Source organism: Centroberyx gerrardi, chromosome 12, assembly GCF_048128805.1.
Source record: "Centroberyx gerrardi isolate f3 chromosome 12, fCenGer3.hap1.cur.20231027, whole genome shotgun sequence".
NCBI classification, from domain to species: Eukaryota; Metazoa; Chordata; class Actinopteri; order Beryciformes; family Berycidae; genus Centroberyx; species Centroberyx gerrardi.
Window position 1 is genome coordinate 8117660 of NC_136008.1, and position 22557 is coordinate 8140216.

At 39.9% G+C, this 22557-nt stretch overlaps 3 protein-coding genes across 3 annotated transcripts; 2 read left to right on the top strand and 1 right to left on the bottom strand.

The window, feature by feature from the left end:
* Nucleotides 1-843: 843 nt before the first annotated feature.
* On the bottom strand, nucleotides 844-5960 carry LOC139932729 (uncharacterized). The gene is made up of 6 exons (XM_071926597.2): nucleotides 5906-5960; nucleotides 5359-5622; nucleotides 4291-4563; nucleotides 2387-2492; nucleotides 2135-2297; nucleotides 844-1643 (listed from the first exon to the last, which is right to left on the bottom strand). The coding sequence occupies exons 2-6, from the start codon at nucleotides 5582-5584 to the stop codon at nucleotides 1485-1487; spliced, it is 927 nt and encodes a 308-aa protein (XP_071782698.2). The 5' UTR covers nucleotides 5585-5622; nucleotides 5906-5960; the 3' UTR covers nucleotides 844-1484.
* Nucleotides 5961-9676: 3716 nt separating this feature from the next.
* Nucleotides 9677-14018, top strand: LOC139932743 (NACHT, LRR and PYD domains-containing protein 3-like). Its single transcript, XM_071926617.1, has 5 exons — nucleotides 9677-10004; nucleotides 11021-12830; nucleotides 12994-13080; nucleotides 13399-13566; nucleotides 13697-14018. Exons 1-5 carry the CDS (start codon nucleotides 9677-9679, stop codon nucleotides 14016-14018), a joined length of 2715 nt encoding a protein of 904 aa, XP_071782718.1.
* Nucleotides 14019-17354: 3336 nt separating this feature from the next.
* Nucleotides 17355-21180, top strand: LOC139932768 (myelin-associated glycoprotein-like). Its single transcript, XM_078287023.1, has 8 exons — nucleotides 17355-17400; nucleotides 17711-18073; nucleotides 18240-18551; nucleotides 19729-20031; nucleotides 20132-20228; nucleotides 20338-20356; nucleotides 20456-20533; nucleotides 20811-21180. The coding sequence occupies exons 1-8, from the start codon at nucleotides 17355-17357 to the stop codon at nucleotides 20838-20840; spliced, it is 1248 nt and encodes a 415-aa protein (XP_078143149.1). The 3' UTR covers nucleotides 20841-21180.
* The last annotated feature ends 1377 nt before the right edge of the window (nucleotides 21181-22557 follow it).

The following is a 22557-nucleotide window of genomic DNA, read 5'->3' on the forward strand; positions in this document are numbered from 1 at the left end:
AGTTTCCGACTGTCAGGATTTCCATCCAATGAGTGTTGCGATATTCTTCTTCTCTGATATATAGATAAAGTGTTGCAATGAGGCTTGGGGTGCAGCCTGTCTCCCCCTAGAGGTAATGTATTTAATAACACTATTAGATTATGTGCAATTAAAGAGTTTGTTTCCAAAATGAGATATACAACATCTAAAAAAAAAATGACACCCACTCTCCCATATTGACTGCTGGCATGGAAGTGAAGCACATTATGGGTTAGTATTGAAGTTAGGAGTCATCTTAAGACATTTTCTTATAAAATAGTTCATTTCTTGGGGACAGAATCATTTACATTTCTCAGATATTTGATGATGAATTTCAGGTAGCAAAAGTTTCCGAAAATGGATATATAGCATTTTGAAATGAAACCCTTCAATTGTGACAGATGGTTGAAACGTCTATCGCAGTGCAGTGCAGTCTACAGCTGAAGGTTACTTTGGGTTATAAATGCTATAGAGCTGGTATTAAATAAATGTCTAACAAGACTAACAGCAGTGTGCGTGCATGTGTGTGTGTGTGTATGTGTGTGTGTGTGTGTGTGTGTGTGTGTGCGCGCGTGTGAGTTTGTCTGTGTGTCTGTGTTTGTGCGTTGGGAGAGGAGGGCATCCTAGAATAGATACAAGATGAAACGATGAAACCTTTTTATCAAACCTTTTCATCTTTTATAAAAAAAAAAAAAACATGCATGAGAGTACAGAAGCAGGTTGTAGGTGAACAATCAAAAAGATAAAAAAAAGTTCATACATATATATATGTATAGAGAGAGAACTATTCGAGACCTTACACAGCGTATTGTTGTAAGATGCTGGTGACATACATACTGTATGTACCAGGGTTGGAGCCATTCATTAATTCTATTGAGAATGCATGGTAAATTCCAATTAAATTGGAATTGGGATTGGAATGTGAATGTCACCCAGCTCTAAGTAAACAGAATTGGAATTGAATTGGAATGACAGGAAACAGAATTGAATTCCATGAAATTCCACTTCTAAGAGAGTTTGTCTTGACTCGCTAAACATTATGAATCAAACATTATGAATCAAATAAACGACAGTTCAACAAATCAGATACATTCAATCATAATGCATGAATTACGATTACATGTTAAGCATCAAACACCACCTGAACGGTACATTATTACGTAACATTTTATGATATTCAGTACTGATAATATATAACACTACGTGTAATCTCAGATATGTGGTAAGAAAAAACAAAAAATTCAATTCCAATTCTGTTTCCTGTAGGTTTTTTCAAATTCCAATTCCAATTCCCCAGTTGAACTGGAATTGATGAATTGACCCCCAACCCTGACATGTAGGCCTACAGTACGATAACCTGTAAACTACATGTACTGTATATGTGTGTATCGCCGCGTTAGCTATCATCATATTCATCATCAGTGTGAGAATGTGTCATCTAATGTGAGTTGAATCATATTAGAGGATCAGAGGATCTCCACGTAGATGGCCGTCTCAGTTTCAGCCACGGTCTGTATCTCTCTCACTGCTCTCTCCGCTTGTCTCTCTCCTCCTCCTCTTCGCTCTCCTCCTCTTCTTCTCTCCCCCACTCGCCTCTCCCCGCCTCTTCTGCCCATCGGACGAATCTGGGAAACAGGGACAGATGTGATTAAATCAATCAAGTTGTAGGGAGATATTCGCTTTTCAACCATACATGTCTTTCACTGACCCTGGACTGAATCTCTGAGCACATTCCATACAAATTGTACATCTATAACTACATATTCATATCTATCATATTTGTATTCCCTGTATAGTGACACTATTTATTCATATTTGGTACTTTGGTCAAACACTAAATGCAACTTACTACTGACTACTACTTACACTTATTGTATTGTATATACTGTATATATTTTCAGGAATCTCCTCTTTCTTTACTTCTTTGTCTCTGACATTTGATGTTTAAATTTGATTTGTAAAGCTTGTTTGCTGCTTGTTTGTCTGTCTAAATGTCTGTATATTGCACTGCACCAATCTCACCAAGTCAAATTCCTAGTATGTGAAAATGTACCTGGCGAAAAATAAATCGGATTCTGATTTTGATTCTGATCCAAGAATCAAGTTAACCAAATACCTGTTTGGTGTGGACAAAAAGCGGTGTGCAGTTCTGGTATACTAGTTGGTAGCTGCCATTGGTGTAGACGTGGGTCACTTCTGTGCAGTTGATGTAGAGGGGCATCCGCTCCTGATAAATCCCCAATTTTTCAGGGTAAACTGCCACAGGTCTCAGGACGTGCCTTAGAGGAGAGCAATACAGGCATTTCAGCCTCACAGCATGCGTTTGGTTCAGAAAACAGTAAAAAGGATTTGGATGCACTGCTCATACTTTCCAGCCTTCCTTCGGCAGCGGTACAGCAGAAGAAGAGAGAGGAGGAATATGACGAGGCAGATGAACACGGCAGGTATCACCATCCACAGCAGAGGAGCCGCCGCTGCGAGTCGACAAAAACAGTAGAGGTGGATCAGTGTGTGATCTAACGCAGGGGTTCTCAACCTGGGGGTCGGGACCCTCCAGGGGGTCGTGAGTCAAATTTTTTTTGGGGGGGGCAAGATAATTTATAGGATAGGAAAAAAAACATATTTCTACTATTCAAAATACTATTATTAAATACTATCATGTTTATTTTTCAGATTTTTCTCTAGTTTTTGCTGTTTCTTGTGAGGTAGCCTACTGAATAGTTTTAAGCCTCTGTAGACCTCTTCAGATAATTAATCCAATGAAAAAACTTGGGAAAATCATAACACATATTTCTTGTCATTCATACAAAAGCATGACATAATGGCATCACTAGGGCTGAGCAATATGGTTGTCATGATCAATATCATGATCATAACAATTTTGATCATGATATTGATTGATATATTATGTCACAATATGGCTTACACATGCAAAATGTTGAATAATCAACTTAATGTTCATCCCATTGAACTGAATGGTAATGTTAGGTGTGATGTCAAACAAAACAGAAATTTTCAAATAATATTCCTACGTTACCTCATTTTGTCAGAGTTTTTAAATAACCTTTGCTTGTTATCATCATTTTAGACTTTAGAATTGTGCGTCACGATATCTTAAAATCATCATATCATCACGATATTATTCCACTGAAAGGCGATAAACGATAATATTGAATTATCGCCCAGCCCTAGGCATCACTTAGTTATTCCACAACAATTACATCTAAAAAAAAAAAAAAAGTCAATCATAACTGTAATGTGCTCCGTATAGATTTATAAAGAAATCCCCAGTTTGGAAACCCCAAGTTGGGAACTGATCTAACAGACAGCGTCAGCCTCACATCAGCATCCAGCAGAATTATTTATGAGGTGTTCCACAAAATGCATAAAGTCCAAATGACGTGCTCAACTTCAAACACTTGAACCTAATGGGGTGCCACGTTCAGAAAGATGCAACATAACAAGGAAACACCAGCACTCCCTAACCCAGTCTCCAGTCTCTGCTTGTTTATTCAAAGCTGCAGCGTGTCCTGCAGACATTTCGGCACCGACCTTCATCAGTGTGAATAAACAAGAGGAGACTGAAGAATGCATTAGCAAGTGCTGATTTTTCCTTGTTATATGGGTTCACAAAATGTGCCAGGAGTAGGCTTAAAGCAACATTCCACTTAATTCTAACATGGAGGTTATTCTGCACTTGACCGCCATGAAAACCAGAATATAATCTATTAACCAAGATCGGATGCAGCTGGACGAGTTTGTAATGTTCAGATTTTCCAACATTTTAGAACATCATTTCGCCAAATTACTGATAGTTGATTACTAATACTAACCCTAACCCTAACCCTAACCCTAACATAGCGGAGGGCTACCATTTAGGAGAGATAGTTCCTGTTTGGGATCTACTTTTATTTTCAAATACTAATTTTAGTGTAAACCAAAAATAGAAATGCAAAATGACAATGGACCCAGGACTGCTTTGTTGTCTTAAAAGCGAGATCTGTTGTTGAATCTGTTTACGAACGTGTTAAATGTCAATGTTTGGGCTATTTTCGTGGCCTCATTCAAATGAATGGCAAGTAAAAATCTGAACGCTAAAAAATTCATTCAGCTGCATCCGATCTTGGTGAGTAGTTTATATTCTGCATGGTTTTCATGGCGGTCAAGTGCCAAATAAACCCCATGTTAAAACTAAGTGGATTATTGCTTTAAAAATAAAGATTTCAGTGGCAACCTGCAGTGTAAAAAAAAAAGAAGAAGCTTTGAACACACCTTCTCCTCCCTGCAGCAGAACGAGGGAGTCGTTGCCCACTGCGTTGAAAGCAAAGCAGATCACCGTCAGGGGTTTGTCCATGTGGCCCCTCAGTACGGCTGTTAGAGTCCCAGGCTCTGATGTTACTGACATGTTGTAACCACTAGGGGGAACAGTCCCATTAACACTCCAGGTGACGGCTGCTCGGGGGTTGGAGTCGACTGAACAGCGACACACCACCCCCGACCCCTCAGCAACACAGGCGGAGGAGAGACGGAGGATGGCTGGCTTGTCTGGAGAAGAGACGGTGCAGAAAAGTAAGGGCCATTGAAATAAAGGGGGGGGGGGAATGGTTAGTATTGTTGAAACATAAAGCACAAAAGAAACCATTTTAAAAGACCTGCTCCAGTGACATCATGGCCCCGTTCAAATTTCTAAACTTCTCTGAAACCAGTCATCCTCCACCAGTCAAAGTCTCAGTCAAAACCAGGTTAAGGGGAATCAGAGTGGAAGTAACTAATTATGTTCATTCACGTTACTGTGATTGAGTAGCTTTTTTGCGTACTTGTACTTTTACAAGTATATTTGTATTTTTTGAACATTTTTGCTTAAGTATTGTACTTCACCTCATTTTAAATCACATCCATTATAGAGTACAGATTCAGTGGCTCTCCATAAGCATCAGACACTGGATAATCATAAAGTGACAAACTGTGGAGCCATTCACAGTGAGAGTAATCTGGCTTCACTTTGTTTGTGCACTTTATTTTGATATTTCCAGTTTTTCCAATTAAAAGAATCTAATTTGAACTCTGTCCTCTTGTCCTTATAGAATCGAATGGAGAAGATCACATCTAACAACGTTCTCTTTTCTAAAAAGTAACTCAGTAACTTTTACTCTGAGTCCATCTTTTTTACTTTTACTTAAGTACATTTTTACACCAGTACTTTCAGGACCCTTTTTCAATTGTCAAGAATCCTTTATAAAGAAAAACATTGCAGGCAAAGCTTGTTTGAAAACTGTCAAATTGTATGTGCGGTCACTGGAGGGGGACTTCTTCTAACTTCTGTAGCCTTCATAGGATTACATTGTATGTTCAACGCCGTGGGATGGGACTCTCCTCGACCAATCAGGTTCTGCGCCGAGCAGCGGACTCTCATGTCCCGGGTGACGTTGTACACCCGGACTGTGTGCGTGCGGCGGTGCAGGTTGACGGTGCGGCCGTGCTGGCTGTAGGACCAGCGGTACTCCGTCACCGGCGGGTCGGCTTTACAGGAGCAGACCAGCAACGCACTGGCTCCCTCCTGGACCATCAGGGACTGGACCTGAACCGTCACATCTTTTGGGGGAACTACAGAGTATGCAGGGATTTAAAAAAAAAAAAAAAAGAAAAAACATTAAAGCTTTAGTGTAAAGTCAGTGCAATTCTCAACTGTTTGAGAATATAAAATGATCAACAATATTGTATTTACCAAGTGATTGTGCCTGTTAAACTGGGAAAATAGGAAATTAAACTTCTCCATCAGGAAGAAGACTAAGGTCCCTTCCTTTCAAAAGTAGCAGAACCTATTCTATTCTATTCTATTCTATTCTATAGCCAAAGACACACAAATATAAGAAATTAATATGGTCACATGTCACATGGAGCTCCTTCAAAGCTGCTGCTGTCTTGGCTCCTGGGTAGCTGGCCTCACACCTGAGCCTGGGTTTTGCTCGGTACGACGCAGTAAAGGACACCGAGGTCAGCAGCGTCGGCCTGTGGGCCTGAGGGAAGAGCGTCTGTACTTCCCCGCGCTCGCTGCCGTTTCCCTGGGTTCCTCTCTCCCAGCGCCACTGGAGGGTCGGCGGTCTGGAGGGGCAGTAAGAGCTGACGGTGCAGTTCAGACTGACCAACTGTCCTTCTGTGGCGGCCAACGTGCCGCTGATGACAGGAGCCTCGGGGGTTTCTGCCAGTGAGGAAAACGTCTGTGATCGACTTGTCTCATTATTATTGTGTATTTCATTCAAGTCCCCATGACATCAACTTCCATTACTTTTGCTTCCTGTAAAGCAGAGTGTCTTTAATGGTGACCTCATGCTGCAGTACGAGTAAATGAAAAAAAAGGAAACAAAACATCAAATCAAGGAAGTAAAGATGCCGTTTCATGGGGTCTTTAAGGGCAAAATGTACAACATGATAATTCTACAAGAGAACAATTGGTTGAACGAGAGTTGACAAAACCCCCACTCACCTGAGACGTCCAGAGTGAAGCTCCTCGGTTTCCCCCAAAGTAACTCATCACCTCCCTTCAGGGCGATCTCAAAGACACGAGAGTCATCGAGGCTGACCGGTTCGATCCTCACAGAGCAGTCTCCGTCCGCAATTCGCCCGTGAAGAGACGTGCGGCCTTGGAAGTCCCTGCTCACCTGATCTCTGTCCTCGCTGTTGAAAGCTGTGCTGCGGAGAGGGAAGAAGTGGCCTCCACCTCTGAACCTCAGCCTGACGTCCACCCTCTCCTTCCTGGCCTTGAGCGGACGAGAAGCCGGAGGAGGGAAGGAGCAGGGAATCACCACGCAGGACCCGGCCAGGGCCTGGACACGCTCAGGGACTGAAGGTACAGGAGAGAAAGCCTGGGTCCCCCTCCACAAGGCTGCTGCTGCTGTGACGGAGAAAAGGCAAGGCAAAACTTTATTTATATAGCACATTTCATACACAAGGCAAATTCAATGTGCTTCACATAAACACAAAAAATACCTAATTTGTCTAGTAAAATGACATTAAGATGAAGATAAAAATAGGTAAGGATAATAATATAAAATAGAAATATTATTTTATCATACTCCAGTATAGAAATGAACCTCTATACTTATGATTTACCACATTCCAGCATAGGAATGACCCTCTATCTTGGAACACAGGAACGAAAAGAAAATCATTACAATACCCAGGATCTAATTTAACTATCCCTTGCTCTATTAAACTGGTGTGAGCACCTACTTAGAAACCCAGCTTGAATGTAGGAGAATGTAAGGAAGGGAGAGAGCAGGTTTGAGATCAAGCTATTGGGCGCTCACTTCCCATCACAGATGTTTCCCTGAATTGAGCCCATGACACTTTTAACTGCCTCATCAGTGAATTCTGGTAATAAAATTGGTGCAACTGTGAAAAATAAATTTGAGTTAGAGAGACTAGAACTATTGTATTGAACTGCACTGTCTGAAAATGCGTAATCCGAGACGGAGAAGAATTTCGCAACAGATGTATTTTTAGAAAAGGGAAGGGGAATTCTGCACTTTTGGCTTTAAAATAGAGCCAAAAGTGCAGATCTACTATGCCTGTTTTCCTGTTTTTTCTTTCTATGGATATTATTTGGTCAAGTTAAGTACTAAAAAGGACCTTGACTGAAGTGATTTGCTCTTAACTTTTCATAATTCAATTGGAAGCACATTGTCATCAACAGTAATTTTATGAAGAAATGACTGAAATACAGGTCTACTTTATTCATGCAACAGAAAGTGCTTTATCTGTGAATATAAGATAAGATAAGATGCACTTTATTGATCCCCTAGGGGAAATTCATGTGTCACAGTAGCAATGTACAGTACAGTTGTACAAAGTACTGGGAAGGTAATAAGGTAATAAAAATTATAAAAATAATAAGAAAAAATAAAAATAGTGCAGAAAGGATATAGGCAATATACATAAACAATATAAACAATATAAAAACGATTAAAAAGTGTCTCAATGTCGAAAGTGTCTAAGTGGTGTTATCCAGTGTAATAAAAACTCCTGTGTAAATAAGTATATATAATAAATATGCAGTAAACCTACTGTATAATCAACGTTCCCCATTAAAAACAAACATCTCTCGAATATCCATCAAATTCACGTACAAAATCCGATTCTAATATAACTTTTTTTAAAAATCAACACGAATAGATTAAACTACTTACCAAAAACCACAGGACACAAAAGAAAGACTGTGTCCACATGCATGACTGCAACCCCGGCTCTGCCAGCACAGACAGAGGGAAGGATGAACAGATGGGTGAAGAGGAGGAAGTTGGATTGGTTTCATTGTGCTCCTGGTACTACACTGTGGACCTTTTGAACTCGCAATATCTCACAGAGTCATGTTTATTATACTCCTTTATTAAATTCCATTGAGTTATCCTAATGGCTCATAATGTCTTTCAGCAGAATGTGACACACACACACATACACAAGCTATATCACACACTGTTAAATTGGAGACCGTTCTGCAAAGAGAGTGAATATAATCTCACAATTTCTGATGATAAGTTTGTTTAAAACTAATTTAACCATTTCAAAAGACTCCAATAACCATATGGCTGGTGCAACTGTGTAAGGTTATAGTTTGCAAGGGAAATAAACACTTCAGCAGATATGTGTGTGAGACAACACATGACAAAGGGTGACTCACTCTCATGCTGCTGTCCATTTCCTCTAACGCTCCAACAACTGAATCAGGTCATTTTGATTCTCTTTGTCTACATGGGTCATCAAAACCTGTAATAGTGTGAGATTTATTATTTTGATAAAATATTACAAAAGTTCAAATAAAACTGATTAATAATTAACTGCCTGATACCGACTTGTTACCTTACCGATCTGTTCTCCAGTCAATAAATATCCTACAACATAACTAGGTCACCAGCATTATGTGTAAAGATAAATGCTGAGCATGATGTGTTTGAGTAGTTCAACGAGAGATCCTTCAGAAAAAGTGGTTTATTGACAGTCTTTTTCGGCATTAGATGGGCTTTTGAAGGCTCATTAGAGACTGTAAGACATGAACATGAATAACATATTTTGATATTTTTCTTCATGTTAAAGGATCTTGTGCATTGTTTTCTAATCTTTCCCACCTGGAAGGAGTTGGCATGTTTCTGTGTGATCAAATAAAACACCGCAATCACCGTCACAGACAAAGACTTGAATTCTCTTGAACTATGGACTCTCTGAGAGGGTGTTTGAATTGCTGCCTAAGTCATATGGTACTCCGCCTCCGTGCACCTTAAGACAGAACACAAACCAGCTGCACTGCCAACAACGCAAGACTGTAATGGCAAAACTAGATAGGAAGAAGGGCGATACAGGACCAAAAGATATAATATCTTCTTAAGGTAAGTGTTTTAATTTGTGTGCATGGAGCTACTTGTACCAAATTTCTTATTGTTTTTCATATTGGGAGTTTGCTGAGTGTGGGTGTGTGAACTATAAGGTCAACACAGTATTCGAAAGGTATCTACACTTTAGCATCCTTTTAAGAGAGTGTAGAAGATAATCAGTCATTTAAAGCTGTAGTCATTGTTAGAATCACTTCTTGCAATTTGTGTGTTGCCTATTATCCACAAATGCCTTTACTTTATTCTTCTTGGCAGTAGCAACATTCATATAAGCCATGAACTCAGCTCAGCAGCTACTCCGGTCCCAGAGAGATTTGCTGCTGAACTGGACTCGTGACCATCCAGCACCCTTGCTGCGTTGGTTACGTGATGCTGAGGTGCTTTCATCTGCCCGCTACCTGTCCTTATTGGAAAGGTCACCTTCCAATGCTGTGGCCCAGGCTCTAGAGACAGTGTGTGCCAGTGAGGAGAGCAGCCAAAAGTTCCTACAGGTACTGTGGGAGGTGCAGGATTATTACTGCAGGGATCTGCAGGTCTGGGCGGAGAGACACTGCAGGAGTGGCACAGATGGGAGGCCAGCGCCTGCACCTGTTAAAGTTGAAGGTGAGTCTGTATTAATATGTTGGTGATGCCTGTGCTGATTTATATATAAGTATTTATATAAATGGTAAATTTGAAGTTAAATGAAAGGTGTCATTGGAAATCCCACAGTGCAAACTGCAGGACTGGAACTAAAGACAACCAGGCTTTACTGCCTGAGTAAGAGTCATGGGAAAATTATTAACAGGGTACAATTTAAATGCACTCTGATGTCTTGCCAAGTTCTCTGCCCTAACTGTGGCAAGGATATTGCATATATGCCTACAATATTTGGTTCAGCAATGAGAAAGATAGTTGCAAACAACAGTTAATGCAATACGTTTTTCCAAATGATGAGTAAGGAAAATCACTAGTGTTCAGTTTTTTCAACAAAAACTACAAGCTCTTGTGATTCTTTTAGTGAAATGCATGGCACCTGCATATGTGTCTCAAGTTAAATTCCAAGTTACACTGTGTCTAATATCATGATTGAATATGTTTTTCCATGTTCATTTACAATGCCATATATTTGTTTAATCCAATGATACCCACAGACAAGAAGCCTAAAGGCCCCATTGCTAAACTATTCAAAGGGAAGAGCAAGGGATTCAACATAACTGCTGAAGTCAAAGGTAGAAATCTCTTCTTTTATTAAAACTAGGTCATAGAAAATTATTTTCCATTTTCTTCCAAGCACCATAAAACCTCAGACATATCACAATTTATAAAGGCAATGCTCTATTTAATTTTCCCTTCATTCATTCCTACATTGTGAAAATTCATTCAAATGATCTCTTCATAATGCAGTTAAAGAAGAACTGAAACCGGGCAGGAGTGTAAAGTTGGCCAATATTCGAGGTATGTAATATACTGACTATATACTTATATTTACTTTCGACAGAACTGCTGAATAATTCATTTGTAATCCTTCCTTGACAGAACTGCTGACTAATTAAAAACAATATTTTCTTGACTTAAGATGTCATATGATCTGCCAAATGTGTTTGCGTAATCCATTTGTTGCATATCTTCCATTGCAGTTCCCATTTCTGCCCATAAAACGACCCTTCTGAAACGCACAGAGCAACTAAAATGTTATTCAGAGGGGGAGGGAGAGGCTTCGAACTCAGCTTCTCACATCGAGATCCGCTACACTGACCTTTTCGTGACAGAAGATAATGACTTAGTCGACAGCAGCCAACATGAGTACTTTGACCTAGCGAGCAGACGAGCTCGCATCTATGTCCACCAGGCTTGCCAGCGCATCCGCCCGTGCCATCTGCTGAGCCCCCAAGGAACATCAGGACGGCCCCCGAAAAGGGTTAAAGTGAAGGGTATTGCTGGCATAGGAAAGAGCGTAGCGGTACAGAGACTGGTCTATGAGTGGGCGTTAGGGAAGAACATGCGTGAATTCACCTGCGTTTTTGACCTGCGCTTTAGGGAGCTCAATCTGATCGAAGCGCCACTAAGCTTCCTGGACCTGCTTGGAGATCGGTTCCGGTACCTAAAGACAGTTCTGCCTGATCTTTTTGCTTCGCCGAGCTCTTTGCTCTTCATCTTAGATGGATTAGACGAGTTTAAATTCCACCTGGACTGGAATACACCCGACAAGGACATTGACGTGGGGTCTAAGGTGCCAGTGTCAGAGCTGATGGTGGCTTTAATCAAGGGGAGTCTTCTCCCTGAGGCCTCCGTTATTCTCACAACAAGGCCGTCGACTGAAGCTCCCAAGCGTTTCTTCCAGAGGTGCTGTGTGGTGTTGGGCTTTGAGGAGGACCAGGTGAAGGAGTATACCTCCAAGTTCTACAAAGACACTAAAGTGGCTGAAAAAGTCTACGATTACATCCTGAGCAATGACAACCTGTTTGTGCTGTCCTTCATCCCTCTTTACTGCTACATCATCTGTACGGCGATGGCAGAGTTCTTCTCTTCAGGAACTCAAGATGGGGCTGACGCAAAGTCTCTGGAGCTAAACCCGCCCAGAACAGTCAGCGAGGTTTACTTCTGCTACCTGTTTACAGCGATTAAGCACCATGCTCTGAAGGGGAGCGCAGAGAGGAGCACCCCTAGATCTGAGGTTCTCTCGCTAGCCAAGCAACAACTGACAAATCTAGGAAAGCTGGCTTATGAAAACCTTCTAAAGAAAAAGATCATGTTCGACAGAGCGGACTTGCAGCGCTATGGTGTTGCACCTGCTGATGTTCAGAGCACCTTTCTCTGTCAGATCCTACAGCCTCTTAAAGAAGAGACAGTGGAGATGTTTTCTTTCTTCCACTTGACTGTTCAAGAGCATCTGGCTGCCCTGTACTGTGTAATCAGCCTCTCCAACCAGGAGGATATAATCCAGGCTCTGGACTTCTGGTGCTTTGGTCAACCCCCACCGTCCCCCACTGCCACACCCCTGCAAAATACACACCTGAACATGGACAAACTGGAGGGCCTCCAGATGTTTACACGTTTCTTCATGGGAATTCTTCGAGCAAGGCTGGCAGGTCAGTTGGATGGACTAGTTTGTTCCCCCATGGAGCAAGGGGAGGGCCTTCCCGCTGAGCTAGGTTTGTGGTTCCAAGCCCAGTTCAAGGGTAGGAAGCTAGAAAACCAGGAATCCCTGAATCTTCTCCACTGCCTAATGGAGTTCCACATGAAGGAAGCCACCAGCATTGCAGCACCAGAGATCAAGAAACTTAACCTGTTTAAAATGAAGCTGAGTGTTGTGGACTGTGCAGCGATGCACTATGTGCTGCAGTTTTCCCCACACAAGCTGCAGGAGCTCAACTTAGGCTACTCCAACATTGGGAACAGAGGACTCAGCAGACTGGGTCCAATCCTGCATCGCTGTGAATCTCTCTAGTGAGTTATACTTATATTCTATGACATTATCATAAACTATCAGATAGATAAATATTACAAATGACTACTGGATAACCACATAACAATCTTGAAAATGGATCACTTACATACTGCACCTGATGGAAACAATGTCCTAACTTATTGTTTTTCTAATGTCTTTCAGTTTGAGATACAACTGCCTGGATAGGCAGGCAGCTATTTTAGAATCTGCGATTCTGAAATCAAATGAATGCCAGGTGAAAAAGCTCTTGTAAGTCAATATATAGTATTTTTTTAAGAGAGTTGTAACACCAGCTTCAAATATACATATCGAGGGCATGGAGGTGTAATTGGCATAATAGGTGAAAATTAGATCTATACTGTATATCTAGTAAAAGCTCTTGAGGAGATCATTTAGTAGTGAAAGTATGTCTTTATTTGTATATTTATGTGATGACATTATCAAGTTAGGTCCACTTTTAGTTTTTTGTCTCTCCCACTTTGCCTCTGGCTCCAAGCCCTGGATATGAATCCTTAAATACTGTGGTGTTATGCAATACAGTTCATACTCTGTCCTTTATCTGTCCAGTATGTGTGGCAATAACCTGGGTCCAGAGGGGGTTTTGGAGCTGTGGAACGCTCTGGAGCACAACACCACTGTGGAGGAACTCTACCTGGACATCACTGGCATCACAGAGAGAGGCACAGAAAATATTGTCAACTGCCTCAGCAAAAACACCTCTCTGAAGACACTGACGTAAGTAAACAAAGCAACTCAGGCTCAGTGCTCTCAATGTTATAATGCATGAACACACTGCCATCTAGTGTGATTTAATGTCTTCACAATGTCAAGGAATGACTCTCACCTGGTTATTTTCTCCTATCAGCATCGTTGGGAACGACATCGGAGAGGTGGGGAGGAAGAGGCTAAGGGAGCTGGAGCAACGTCGACCGGGACTCCGGATTATTGGAAACTTTGTGGACGACCTTGGATTACTTCAAGCCTACCTGGACTGGGTCGAGGAGATCCGGGTCGACCGGGACCAGATGGACTCGGTGAAGAATGCAGATGCCCTGCAGTCGGTGCTGAAGGGACTCTGGGTGGCAGGGGAGAGAGGGGAAGAAGAGGAGGCAGCGAAAGCCAAGGAGCTGCAGGCAAAAATTATGGAATTGCTTAAATCCTCTCCGGATCTAACTGGCGGAAGATGAACCTGCAGGTCATAAATATGTGTGAGGTTAGGGCTTGGTCTGAAGTGGTGGATGCTGCAATATCCAAGGATGTGTGGTCTTTTTTTAACCTCATAAAGTAGCTTTTTAGTAGTTTTTTTAAGACCACTGGGAGTAATTTCTGTTTTCAATCTATTATAAATTAATTTCACACAATTTGAGAAAAATGATTGGCAAATGATGTAAATAGAATCAGTGGGACAGTGTCGCAATCATATACTGTACATATTGTAATTCAAATGATTTCATACACACAAATGAGAAAATAACAGCAGCTAGGTTAAGGTAATATTCTTGTGTAAAAAAGTATAATGCTATTTCGAGGTATTGTAACACCCATTCCACATCCCATGCAATTCATGGAGACCTGGATATAGCCAATCATTGTATTATTAAATTACAAACGTTGCACAAACAAGAAGTTGTAGACAGGGTGTATTTACATCTGACCTTTCCATTCCATGTTATTTCCATTAATCCTGAAAGCAGTCTTTTCCGATGCATTTGTGTCAATGAATAAGAAATTCACATTCATACATGTTCACGAAATACTAATCTGTGAATTTGATTGTATTTCATTACACACTTGGTGGTTGAACCTCTCTCAACACCTAGACAACTTCTTTCTACTCAGCAGATCTGACTGAAGTGTGAATAGGCTACGTTTTCTATTCTAACTTGAATTTATTCAAAATAAAAAAGAATGATTAGCTCATACTGTTCTACCAAGTTACTCATTAATTATGTCACACAGCTATGGCAACAATTGTACATGTTTACTGCCTGTTTTTGTGTTCTTAAGCTGAGAAAAAACCCAAATAACAGATATTTTCACAATAGTTTATAAAATTCTTACCATTTTTAACTGAAAAACATGCACTGCACTACCATATAAATATGCAATGTGACATTGTGTAGGCACTGTTTGTCATTTGTTTTACCCACCTTTCTATTTACTTAGCCTATTTCGTCCTCTTGTCTAGACTTGTGCTTATAGTTCAATTAGGCACAGTAACCCTTTAGCACTATATGAACTAACTGAGAACCAAGCAAGCCATTCAAATGAGTCATTACTGGTAAACTAACTTGTTAGCTGGCTAGCACACTGGGGTCACGTTTCTTTAGTAATGTTATTGGCTGTGTTTGCCAAAAAGTAAATTATTCTAAGTGGTTGAAGGTAGCTAATGAGCTAACAGCTAGCAACCACAGGAACCAGTGGTTAATCACCAGTCCAGACAAGAGGATGAGATGAAAGAGAGGATGAGATGAAATGATTTTTCAATTCTTTAAATCAGTATATTGACACACTGGTCCACTGTGTCATCTTATATTAGGTATTCATGATATAGAACACCAAATGAAAACTGCAGACTGATTCAACATTAAACTTCCATAGGCCTGTTATGAGGCTCTTGTTAAGGTGTTATGAATATTTTACAAAGTTCAATTGATGTAAAGCATTACCAATAACTCACTGGAGTGTTTTTACCACATCATTGTCTTCAAGACGCCGATAAGTTTGTGACAAGATTCATTTATGAGTTTGTGGAAGTATTCACAGCAAATCCCTTGTAAGTTTATTCATCTGTTTGATTGAGCTGCTCTTAAGTGACAGAGACATTACAGCGCTATTATCAAAGATTTAATTTCTACAGCAAGGCCAAACAGTTTAACTTGTGTCATTAAAACTATTACTAGGCTACTCTGAGTTCTTACATAGGCATTTTAAGTAAAAATTGCACAAGACCGGTTGACTGCAGTGGAAAAATGGGCTGAGCCAGTGATGGTGGCTGATATAAGGACCAGGGAGATACTGTGCTAAGATCTGTGGTGTTTATAGTCATTATCTTTGCAAGTTCAAGTTCAAGTTCACACACACACTCACATATCTACTTCTGCAAGTTCCTCATTTTCAAAGCCATTCTTACACAGACTAGTGGAAAAAGCAACATCACTTCTCTTTGCATCATTCATCCATCTGCTGAACAAACCTGAGGGAAATGTGAGTTATATCTTCTCTACAGTGTGTATGAATTCATCGAACCTTAAGAAAAAGATGATGAGATTGGTTATAAACTCTAAAAGTAAACTTTGATTTAAAGAAACGTTGGAGCTTACATCACTGATCATATATTTGCAATGTTTGAAAGCTAAGAGCAATGTGGAAGTCGTCAGAATTAACTTTAATTGTGTGATTTTTATATTATTCAGGTTGTATGAACAAAAATTACAGTATTTCTTCTAAGGGTTGTATTGATTCATTAAGCTAGGTCACATAGGATTTAGTACCTGTCAGCATTCATACATAATCATTTATTTATATATCAACTTATAGTTTTCAATTAGTACAGCTGCAAATAAATATTAGTGTTAGCATTACTGTTTTGTACTGTACATGCACATTGCTGTGAATTGGCTTCAAGGTTATTATTATCGTAAAACTAAGATGTAAACTGAAATCAAGCTAAACTATGAATTCATCGAACCTTAAGAAAAAGACGATGAGATTGGTTATAAAAGTAAACTTTGATTCAAAGAAATGTTGGAGCTTACATCACTGATCATATATTTGCAATGTTTGAAAGCTAAGAGCAATGTGGAAGTAATCAGAATTAACTTTCATTATGTGATTTTTATATTATTCAGGTTGTATGAACTCCAAAAAAAGGGTTGTATTGATTCATTAAGCTAGGTCACATAGGATTTAGACCTGTCAGCATTCATACATAATCATTTATTTTTTTATATTTTTTTAATTTATTTATTAACTTATAGTTTTCAATTAGTACAGCTGCAAAGAAATATTAAGGTTAGCATTACTGTTTTGTACTGCACATGCACATTGCTGTGAATTGGCTTCAAGGTTAACATAAACTAAAACTAAGACATAAACTGAAATCAAGCTAAACGAAACCAAACTTGTCTACTTGCAAAAATAACTAAGAACTAACTACTAACTGAGGTTTAGGCAGATTAAGTCGTCTCATTATTAGGACTACATTACGTACACCATGAGGAACAGACAAAGGAAAAGTCTACTGTTTTTAAATCACTAAAATGTTAAGGTGGAAAAGATGTTCAAGTGGGTCTCAGCTATTCCAAGAAACCAAGAATACACCAAACCTGGAGGAGGTTTTGCATTGTCAAAATAATATTCACAAAACATAATCTATCAGTGACTTCGGTCTAAAATATCACTATCGGTATCAGCCTTCAGAAACCCATTTACAAATGACATGTACCACACATCTAAACTGTTCCATCTGTTAGCTCCAGACTCCTCTAAACTGCAGCTTCTGTCTCTCCTGACAAACCAACATGGCTGGAGCTCTAAGACTCCTTCTCATTGGCTGTCTGCTGCAAGGTGAGTTACTGTAACCACAACATTTTGGTGTTGCAAAGAGCTGAGTGTAACATCTTAGAGACACAGTCAGTCCCTGTCAGAGACTGAATATCACGTATCATAGTGTGACATGCCACCTGTACTTTTCAGGCCTTGGGATTTCAATCTTATTTCTTGCCTGATCTGAACATTAGATGATGTTAATTAAAAAACAAAACAAAACAAAAAAACAACATATGTCCTAACAAACAATATATGCTACATTTCTGTGATTTTAGTAGGAAGTTAGCACAGTACATTGCATCATTACTGTCTTTGTTTTGTGTTTCAGGTTCCCTGTGCCAAAGGCTTGAAGCCTTTATGCCTCAGACTCTAGAGGTGCTGAGTGGATCCTGTGTGACCATCCCCTGCTCCTTTGATATAGAGGACAGATATAAACCAAACTTAGATAACACATGTACAGCAATATGGAAAAAAGATGGCAAAGAAGTGTTTGGTACAAATGATCCACCTAATCAACAAGCTAGACAGAGACTAAATGGAGAAGTAACAGGAGACTTAACAAAAAAGCAGTGCACCACAACGTTGAATAACATGACTACTGATTACAGTGGTGAATATTTTTTTAGACTACAATGTCCAAAATACCTGAAATATTCATTTTCTTTCAACACAGTGAACATTGTGGTCGAAGGTAAGTCCTGATATCCAATTACTGGCAATTGATGTTTATCTATCCAAATTGCCCTTGTAGAGGTTCATTGAACTTTTTTTGGGTTTACTGCACTGCAAATCAAAGAATGAAGCGAACAGTGTTGACTGTTCATTTAGTAACTGGTCCAAATGTGTCTTCATACCAGCTGCTCCTCCCAGCCCGACTCTAACAACATCCAGACTGGAGGTGAAGGAGGGGAGCTCAGTGAGTTTGAGCTGCTCTGCTGTAGCTCCCTGTCCTTCTCTTCCTCCAACTCTGACATGGACCCCCAGACTGGGGAACAGCCAGGAGACACTGAAGGAGAATCAAGATAAAACTAAAGTCATGACTTCTGTTCTGACCTTCACTGCTTCTCGCCTCCATGATGGACAGACGATCTCCTGCACTGCTCTGTACAACCAACAAGCTGGCAGTAAGAACCTGTCCGCTGCAGCAAATTCAACCATCAGTATTTTATGTGAGTTCATCTGTCCTATGAGCAAAATTGTGACATGGTGGTGGAACTGATTGCCTGTACTGTGAATTTTGTTTTTACTTAATTCAATTTAAGATAGTGGCAAAAAGCAATGTAGAAGAGAGAGAAAATTATTCTTTTGATTGCATGTTAGGAAAAGGTGTCAATATTCTTGCTTCAGAAGACAAAATGTGAGTTATTCCTACAGTATACAGATATCAGAACCTGCAACAGACAGTGTTAGGCCTACAAATGAGAGACAGAGTGGATGGAGATCAAAAACTTGTTGTTGGGTCAGAAAGCAACGTCACCCTCAATAACATTGACAGGAAAAAGAAAGGGCCATACATATGTGAAGCAAAGAACGCTCATGGAGAAGCTAATGCGACGGTTCTGCTTGACTTTAGATGTAAGTAGATCTATAGGCTGTCATGGTGACTGTTGATTATGTCTATAGGCATTGTACATGGTATGTGGTACATTATTTTGTCATGGTCTGTCTGTGTGTAGATACATTCTCATGAACATAATAATTTAAGAGCAATACATGTTATCATGTCACACTTACACCGCAGGTTCCCTCTATAGACGCTCTACGCTTGTTTTAGGGTGTTCCGTAAATCTGCATATACAAATGAGGGAATTGTGACTTTCTTGAAACTACTATAACTCTTTAATGCTTTAAGATACAGAGAGCATTACTACCGCCCATGTGTTATGTGAAGGCAGTCGACATCGAAATATTTGCTAATTCATTTAACTTGATTAATGACCTCATTAGTAAACCTGGTTATACGTAATATATCATGGTGGTTATGGCGGGACATTCTGCAGCTGAAGTGCCTCTTTGTCTCAGAGTCAGTCAGTCAGATATCTCACTGTTAGGAAGCTGGACATAATTTCACCATCAATAAGATGCATATTTATGATGGTGTGGAATATTACTGTAATGCACTGGATAACATGCAGTGAGTGAGTCGGTGCATAGTAAAACTGATGACAGTAGTAGGTTTGTTTCTTCTCTGATGTGTTGCTATTATTTGCTAAAGTAATTGTTTGACAAATGAAGTTTATCAGACAGTTTGGGTGGAAATAATTCATTTAAATGCGTACTGTACCATTTTGTGACAAAAAACACCTGTTTGACCGAGCCCTTGTCGTTCTTCCTTTTGCACTACAGCTGCTCCTGAGATCCTGTTCTCCTCTGGCTGCATCAGAACTGCAGCCCAGATCAACTGTTCCTGTGAGACTGTGGGAAATCCTCCTCCCACTGTAAAGTGGCAGTTGGACGGGACACCTGTCAATCATTCTGACAAGTTTACCATCAGTTATGAGCTTCTGAATGACACACGTCTGAGGAGCTTCATCGCTATTAACCAATTACAGAGCAAGGACTCATCCATTCTGGTCTGTTTCAGCATTAACTCTGTAGGATCTGCCAGCCTGCTGATGCCTGTTAGTGATTACCTGATGAATTGGCAAGGTAAATGTTATAGAGTGAACATTTTCCAACAGAAAATGAAACATTATTTTTCTTTGACAATTTTAATAATACCTTAAATATATATTATATATATTTTCAGAATATCGGTGGCTGTTCATAATATCCCCGATTATTATGTCTGCAATGGCATGTCTTCACATGATAACTATTGGGATTTGTTGGTACAAAGTCAACCAGTAAGTGATACATTTATTCCAACACATTAGCATTAACATAAAAACATGTTAACAGTGGCCATTGATGATGCTTCTAAAAATACTGTACCTTCCAACATTGTTTTTCCAGGCTCTCCAAGAGACTAAGGGTAAGCTATTAGTGTTTTAATTGATTTGTCTTTATTGATGTTTCTTCTGCAATCTACTGTACTGTCTGATTTTCTGCAAGTGTGTTTATATTTTTAAAGGAGGAGGAAGAAGACACGTATGCTTCGCTGCAGCTTTCTGCTGTTAGTCCTGAATATGACACCCTGCAGGTGAGCAAGGTAAGTGACATCATCACCGGCAAGGCTGTTGCTTCTTGTCTAGATCCGATAATGGTGGAAGAGCCTATCTGAAACCATCTCAATGTCAAACGTGCTACAGAGAACATCTCTAGTTGGGTCATTTATAATAAAAAACATATCTAAAATAGTTGTGTATGTACAGTATAAATCAATTGCTCCAAGAGTATACCATCTTAGGACATTTCCAGGAGGTTTCTTTGAGTCTCACTATGCAAGGACGGCACAGTTATCGTAATCTGACAACTTTCTGTTCCAGGATTGTCCTCCACCCTCACAGATGCGGTGAAAAGGGCGCTGCAAATCTCCAGTTATTGATGAACAAAATTTTCAGTGAGCTGGAAATCTTTATTATTTTGGTGAAATCATGAAGCATGACAAAAAAAAATGTTATCATGTCTTTTTGATGAATTGCTTTTTGTTTCCAAGTGTTTAAGGCAGAACAGGTATTAAACACACATTGTCAGTTGAGCATTTAATATCAAATATGTTGGTTTGATTTTTGTTGCTTGTCTGTTTCTTTTGATACTACAACCATTTTGTGGAATTTATAGACATTCACTTCTGCTGTATAATGACCGTATCCTGCTGTGATACCATATTCCTAATCATCATAGAGTCAAATTTGTTTGGACTATTTTTGAAATAATAAAGTGCACTTTTGAGAATATTTAGATTTTTTCAATTTCTTTTTCCAATAATATAGAAGTGGAGTTTCATTGTTTTGTTTTTTTATTTGGATTTCGTTGATTAGTAATTCATCTTAATTCACTCTCACAGATTACATGACTACAGCACACAGTAACCGGTGTTTTTGTCATACAGAACAATCTGTCAGCATTTTCAAACTTTGTGGCATCAGAAAGTGAGAAAAAAAAAAGAAGAGAGAACAGTAGTGGCAAAACACCCCGGCAGCTGAGGGAGAAATATTTGCTCTACAGTTTTCCTTCAGTGTACAAAGCTTTCACAGAATTTATTTCATAATACAATGTCATAGTTTAAACTTTGCTCAATTGTAAGGCTGGCACACACCTCCTGTTCTTTTCCCACTAGTTTACAGTGCAACAAAAGGGGCCACACATCCTTCGGCCAATTCAAAGTGGCTGCAATACGTTCGAAGGCATTGAAATATGAGTCTACCTCAGACTCCCTGAACGGAGGAACAAGTGCAATATGCCGGCTTACATCAAAACTGTCCTGGCGGATGGGAAGAGGTGATTGGTGGTGACTGGAGGATAGGTTGCTGCATTGACCCCGCTCTAACTCTAGAGCCCGCAGCCGCAGACGCATGATCTGTTTACTTTTGAAACTTCTAACTAGTTACTTTACTTCGTTACTTGCCCTAAATAGTAACTAGTTACATTACTAAGTTAGTCTTCATTAAAAGTAAAGCGTTAAGAGTACTTTTACCCATTTGAAAAGAGCAAACAAAATAAACTCCTAACCAAGGAAGAAACCGGAGAAAACAGGCTTTCAAACAAAAAGGCCGCCCACCCCTACAACCCCCAGGGCTGTTACAAACTATAAAACCATCAACACAACAAAGGTGCAGAACTAATGTGCTGGCAGGTTGAAAGCTGGCAAAGAAGGGAGACATCGTTGGACAGGTGGCGGCAGTTTTATACTCTGGAAAACTCAGCAGGAACCAATCACCAGCCAGGACACACCTACACAATCACACACAGCAACCAATCACAGCACACCACCTGTTGCTCATCAGACACACCCACAGATGAGGGAGAGAGAGAGAGAGAGAGAGAGAAACCCAACACAGAGCAGAGGGGTCATAACAGGCTGCCAAAGAACACGGGGACTCCAGTTCTTATATATGTAATTACAATTAAATACAGTATGCTATGAATTTTGAGTCCCATTATGTGTAAAAGCTACTCAACAATAATGACATTTGACAGAGGAATAGATTCATTTCTGAGTTTGTGGAAGTATTCACAGTGTCTATATTTGACAGCAAATCCCTTGTAAGTGTATTCATTTGTTTGAGCTGC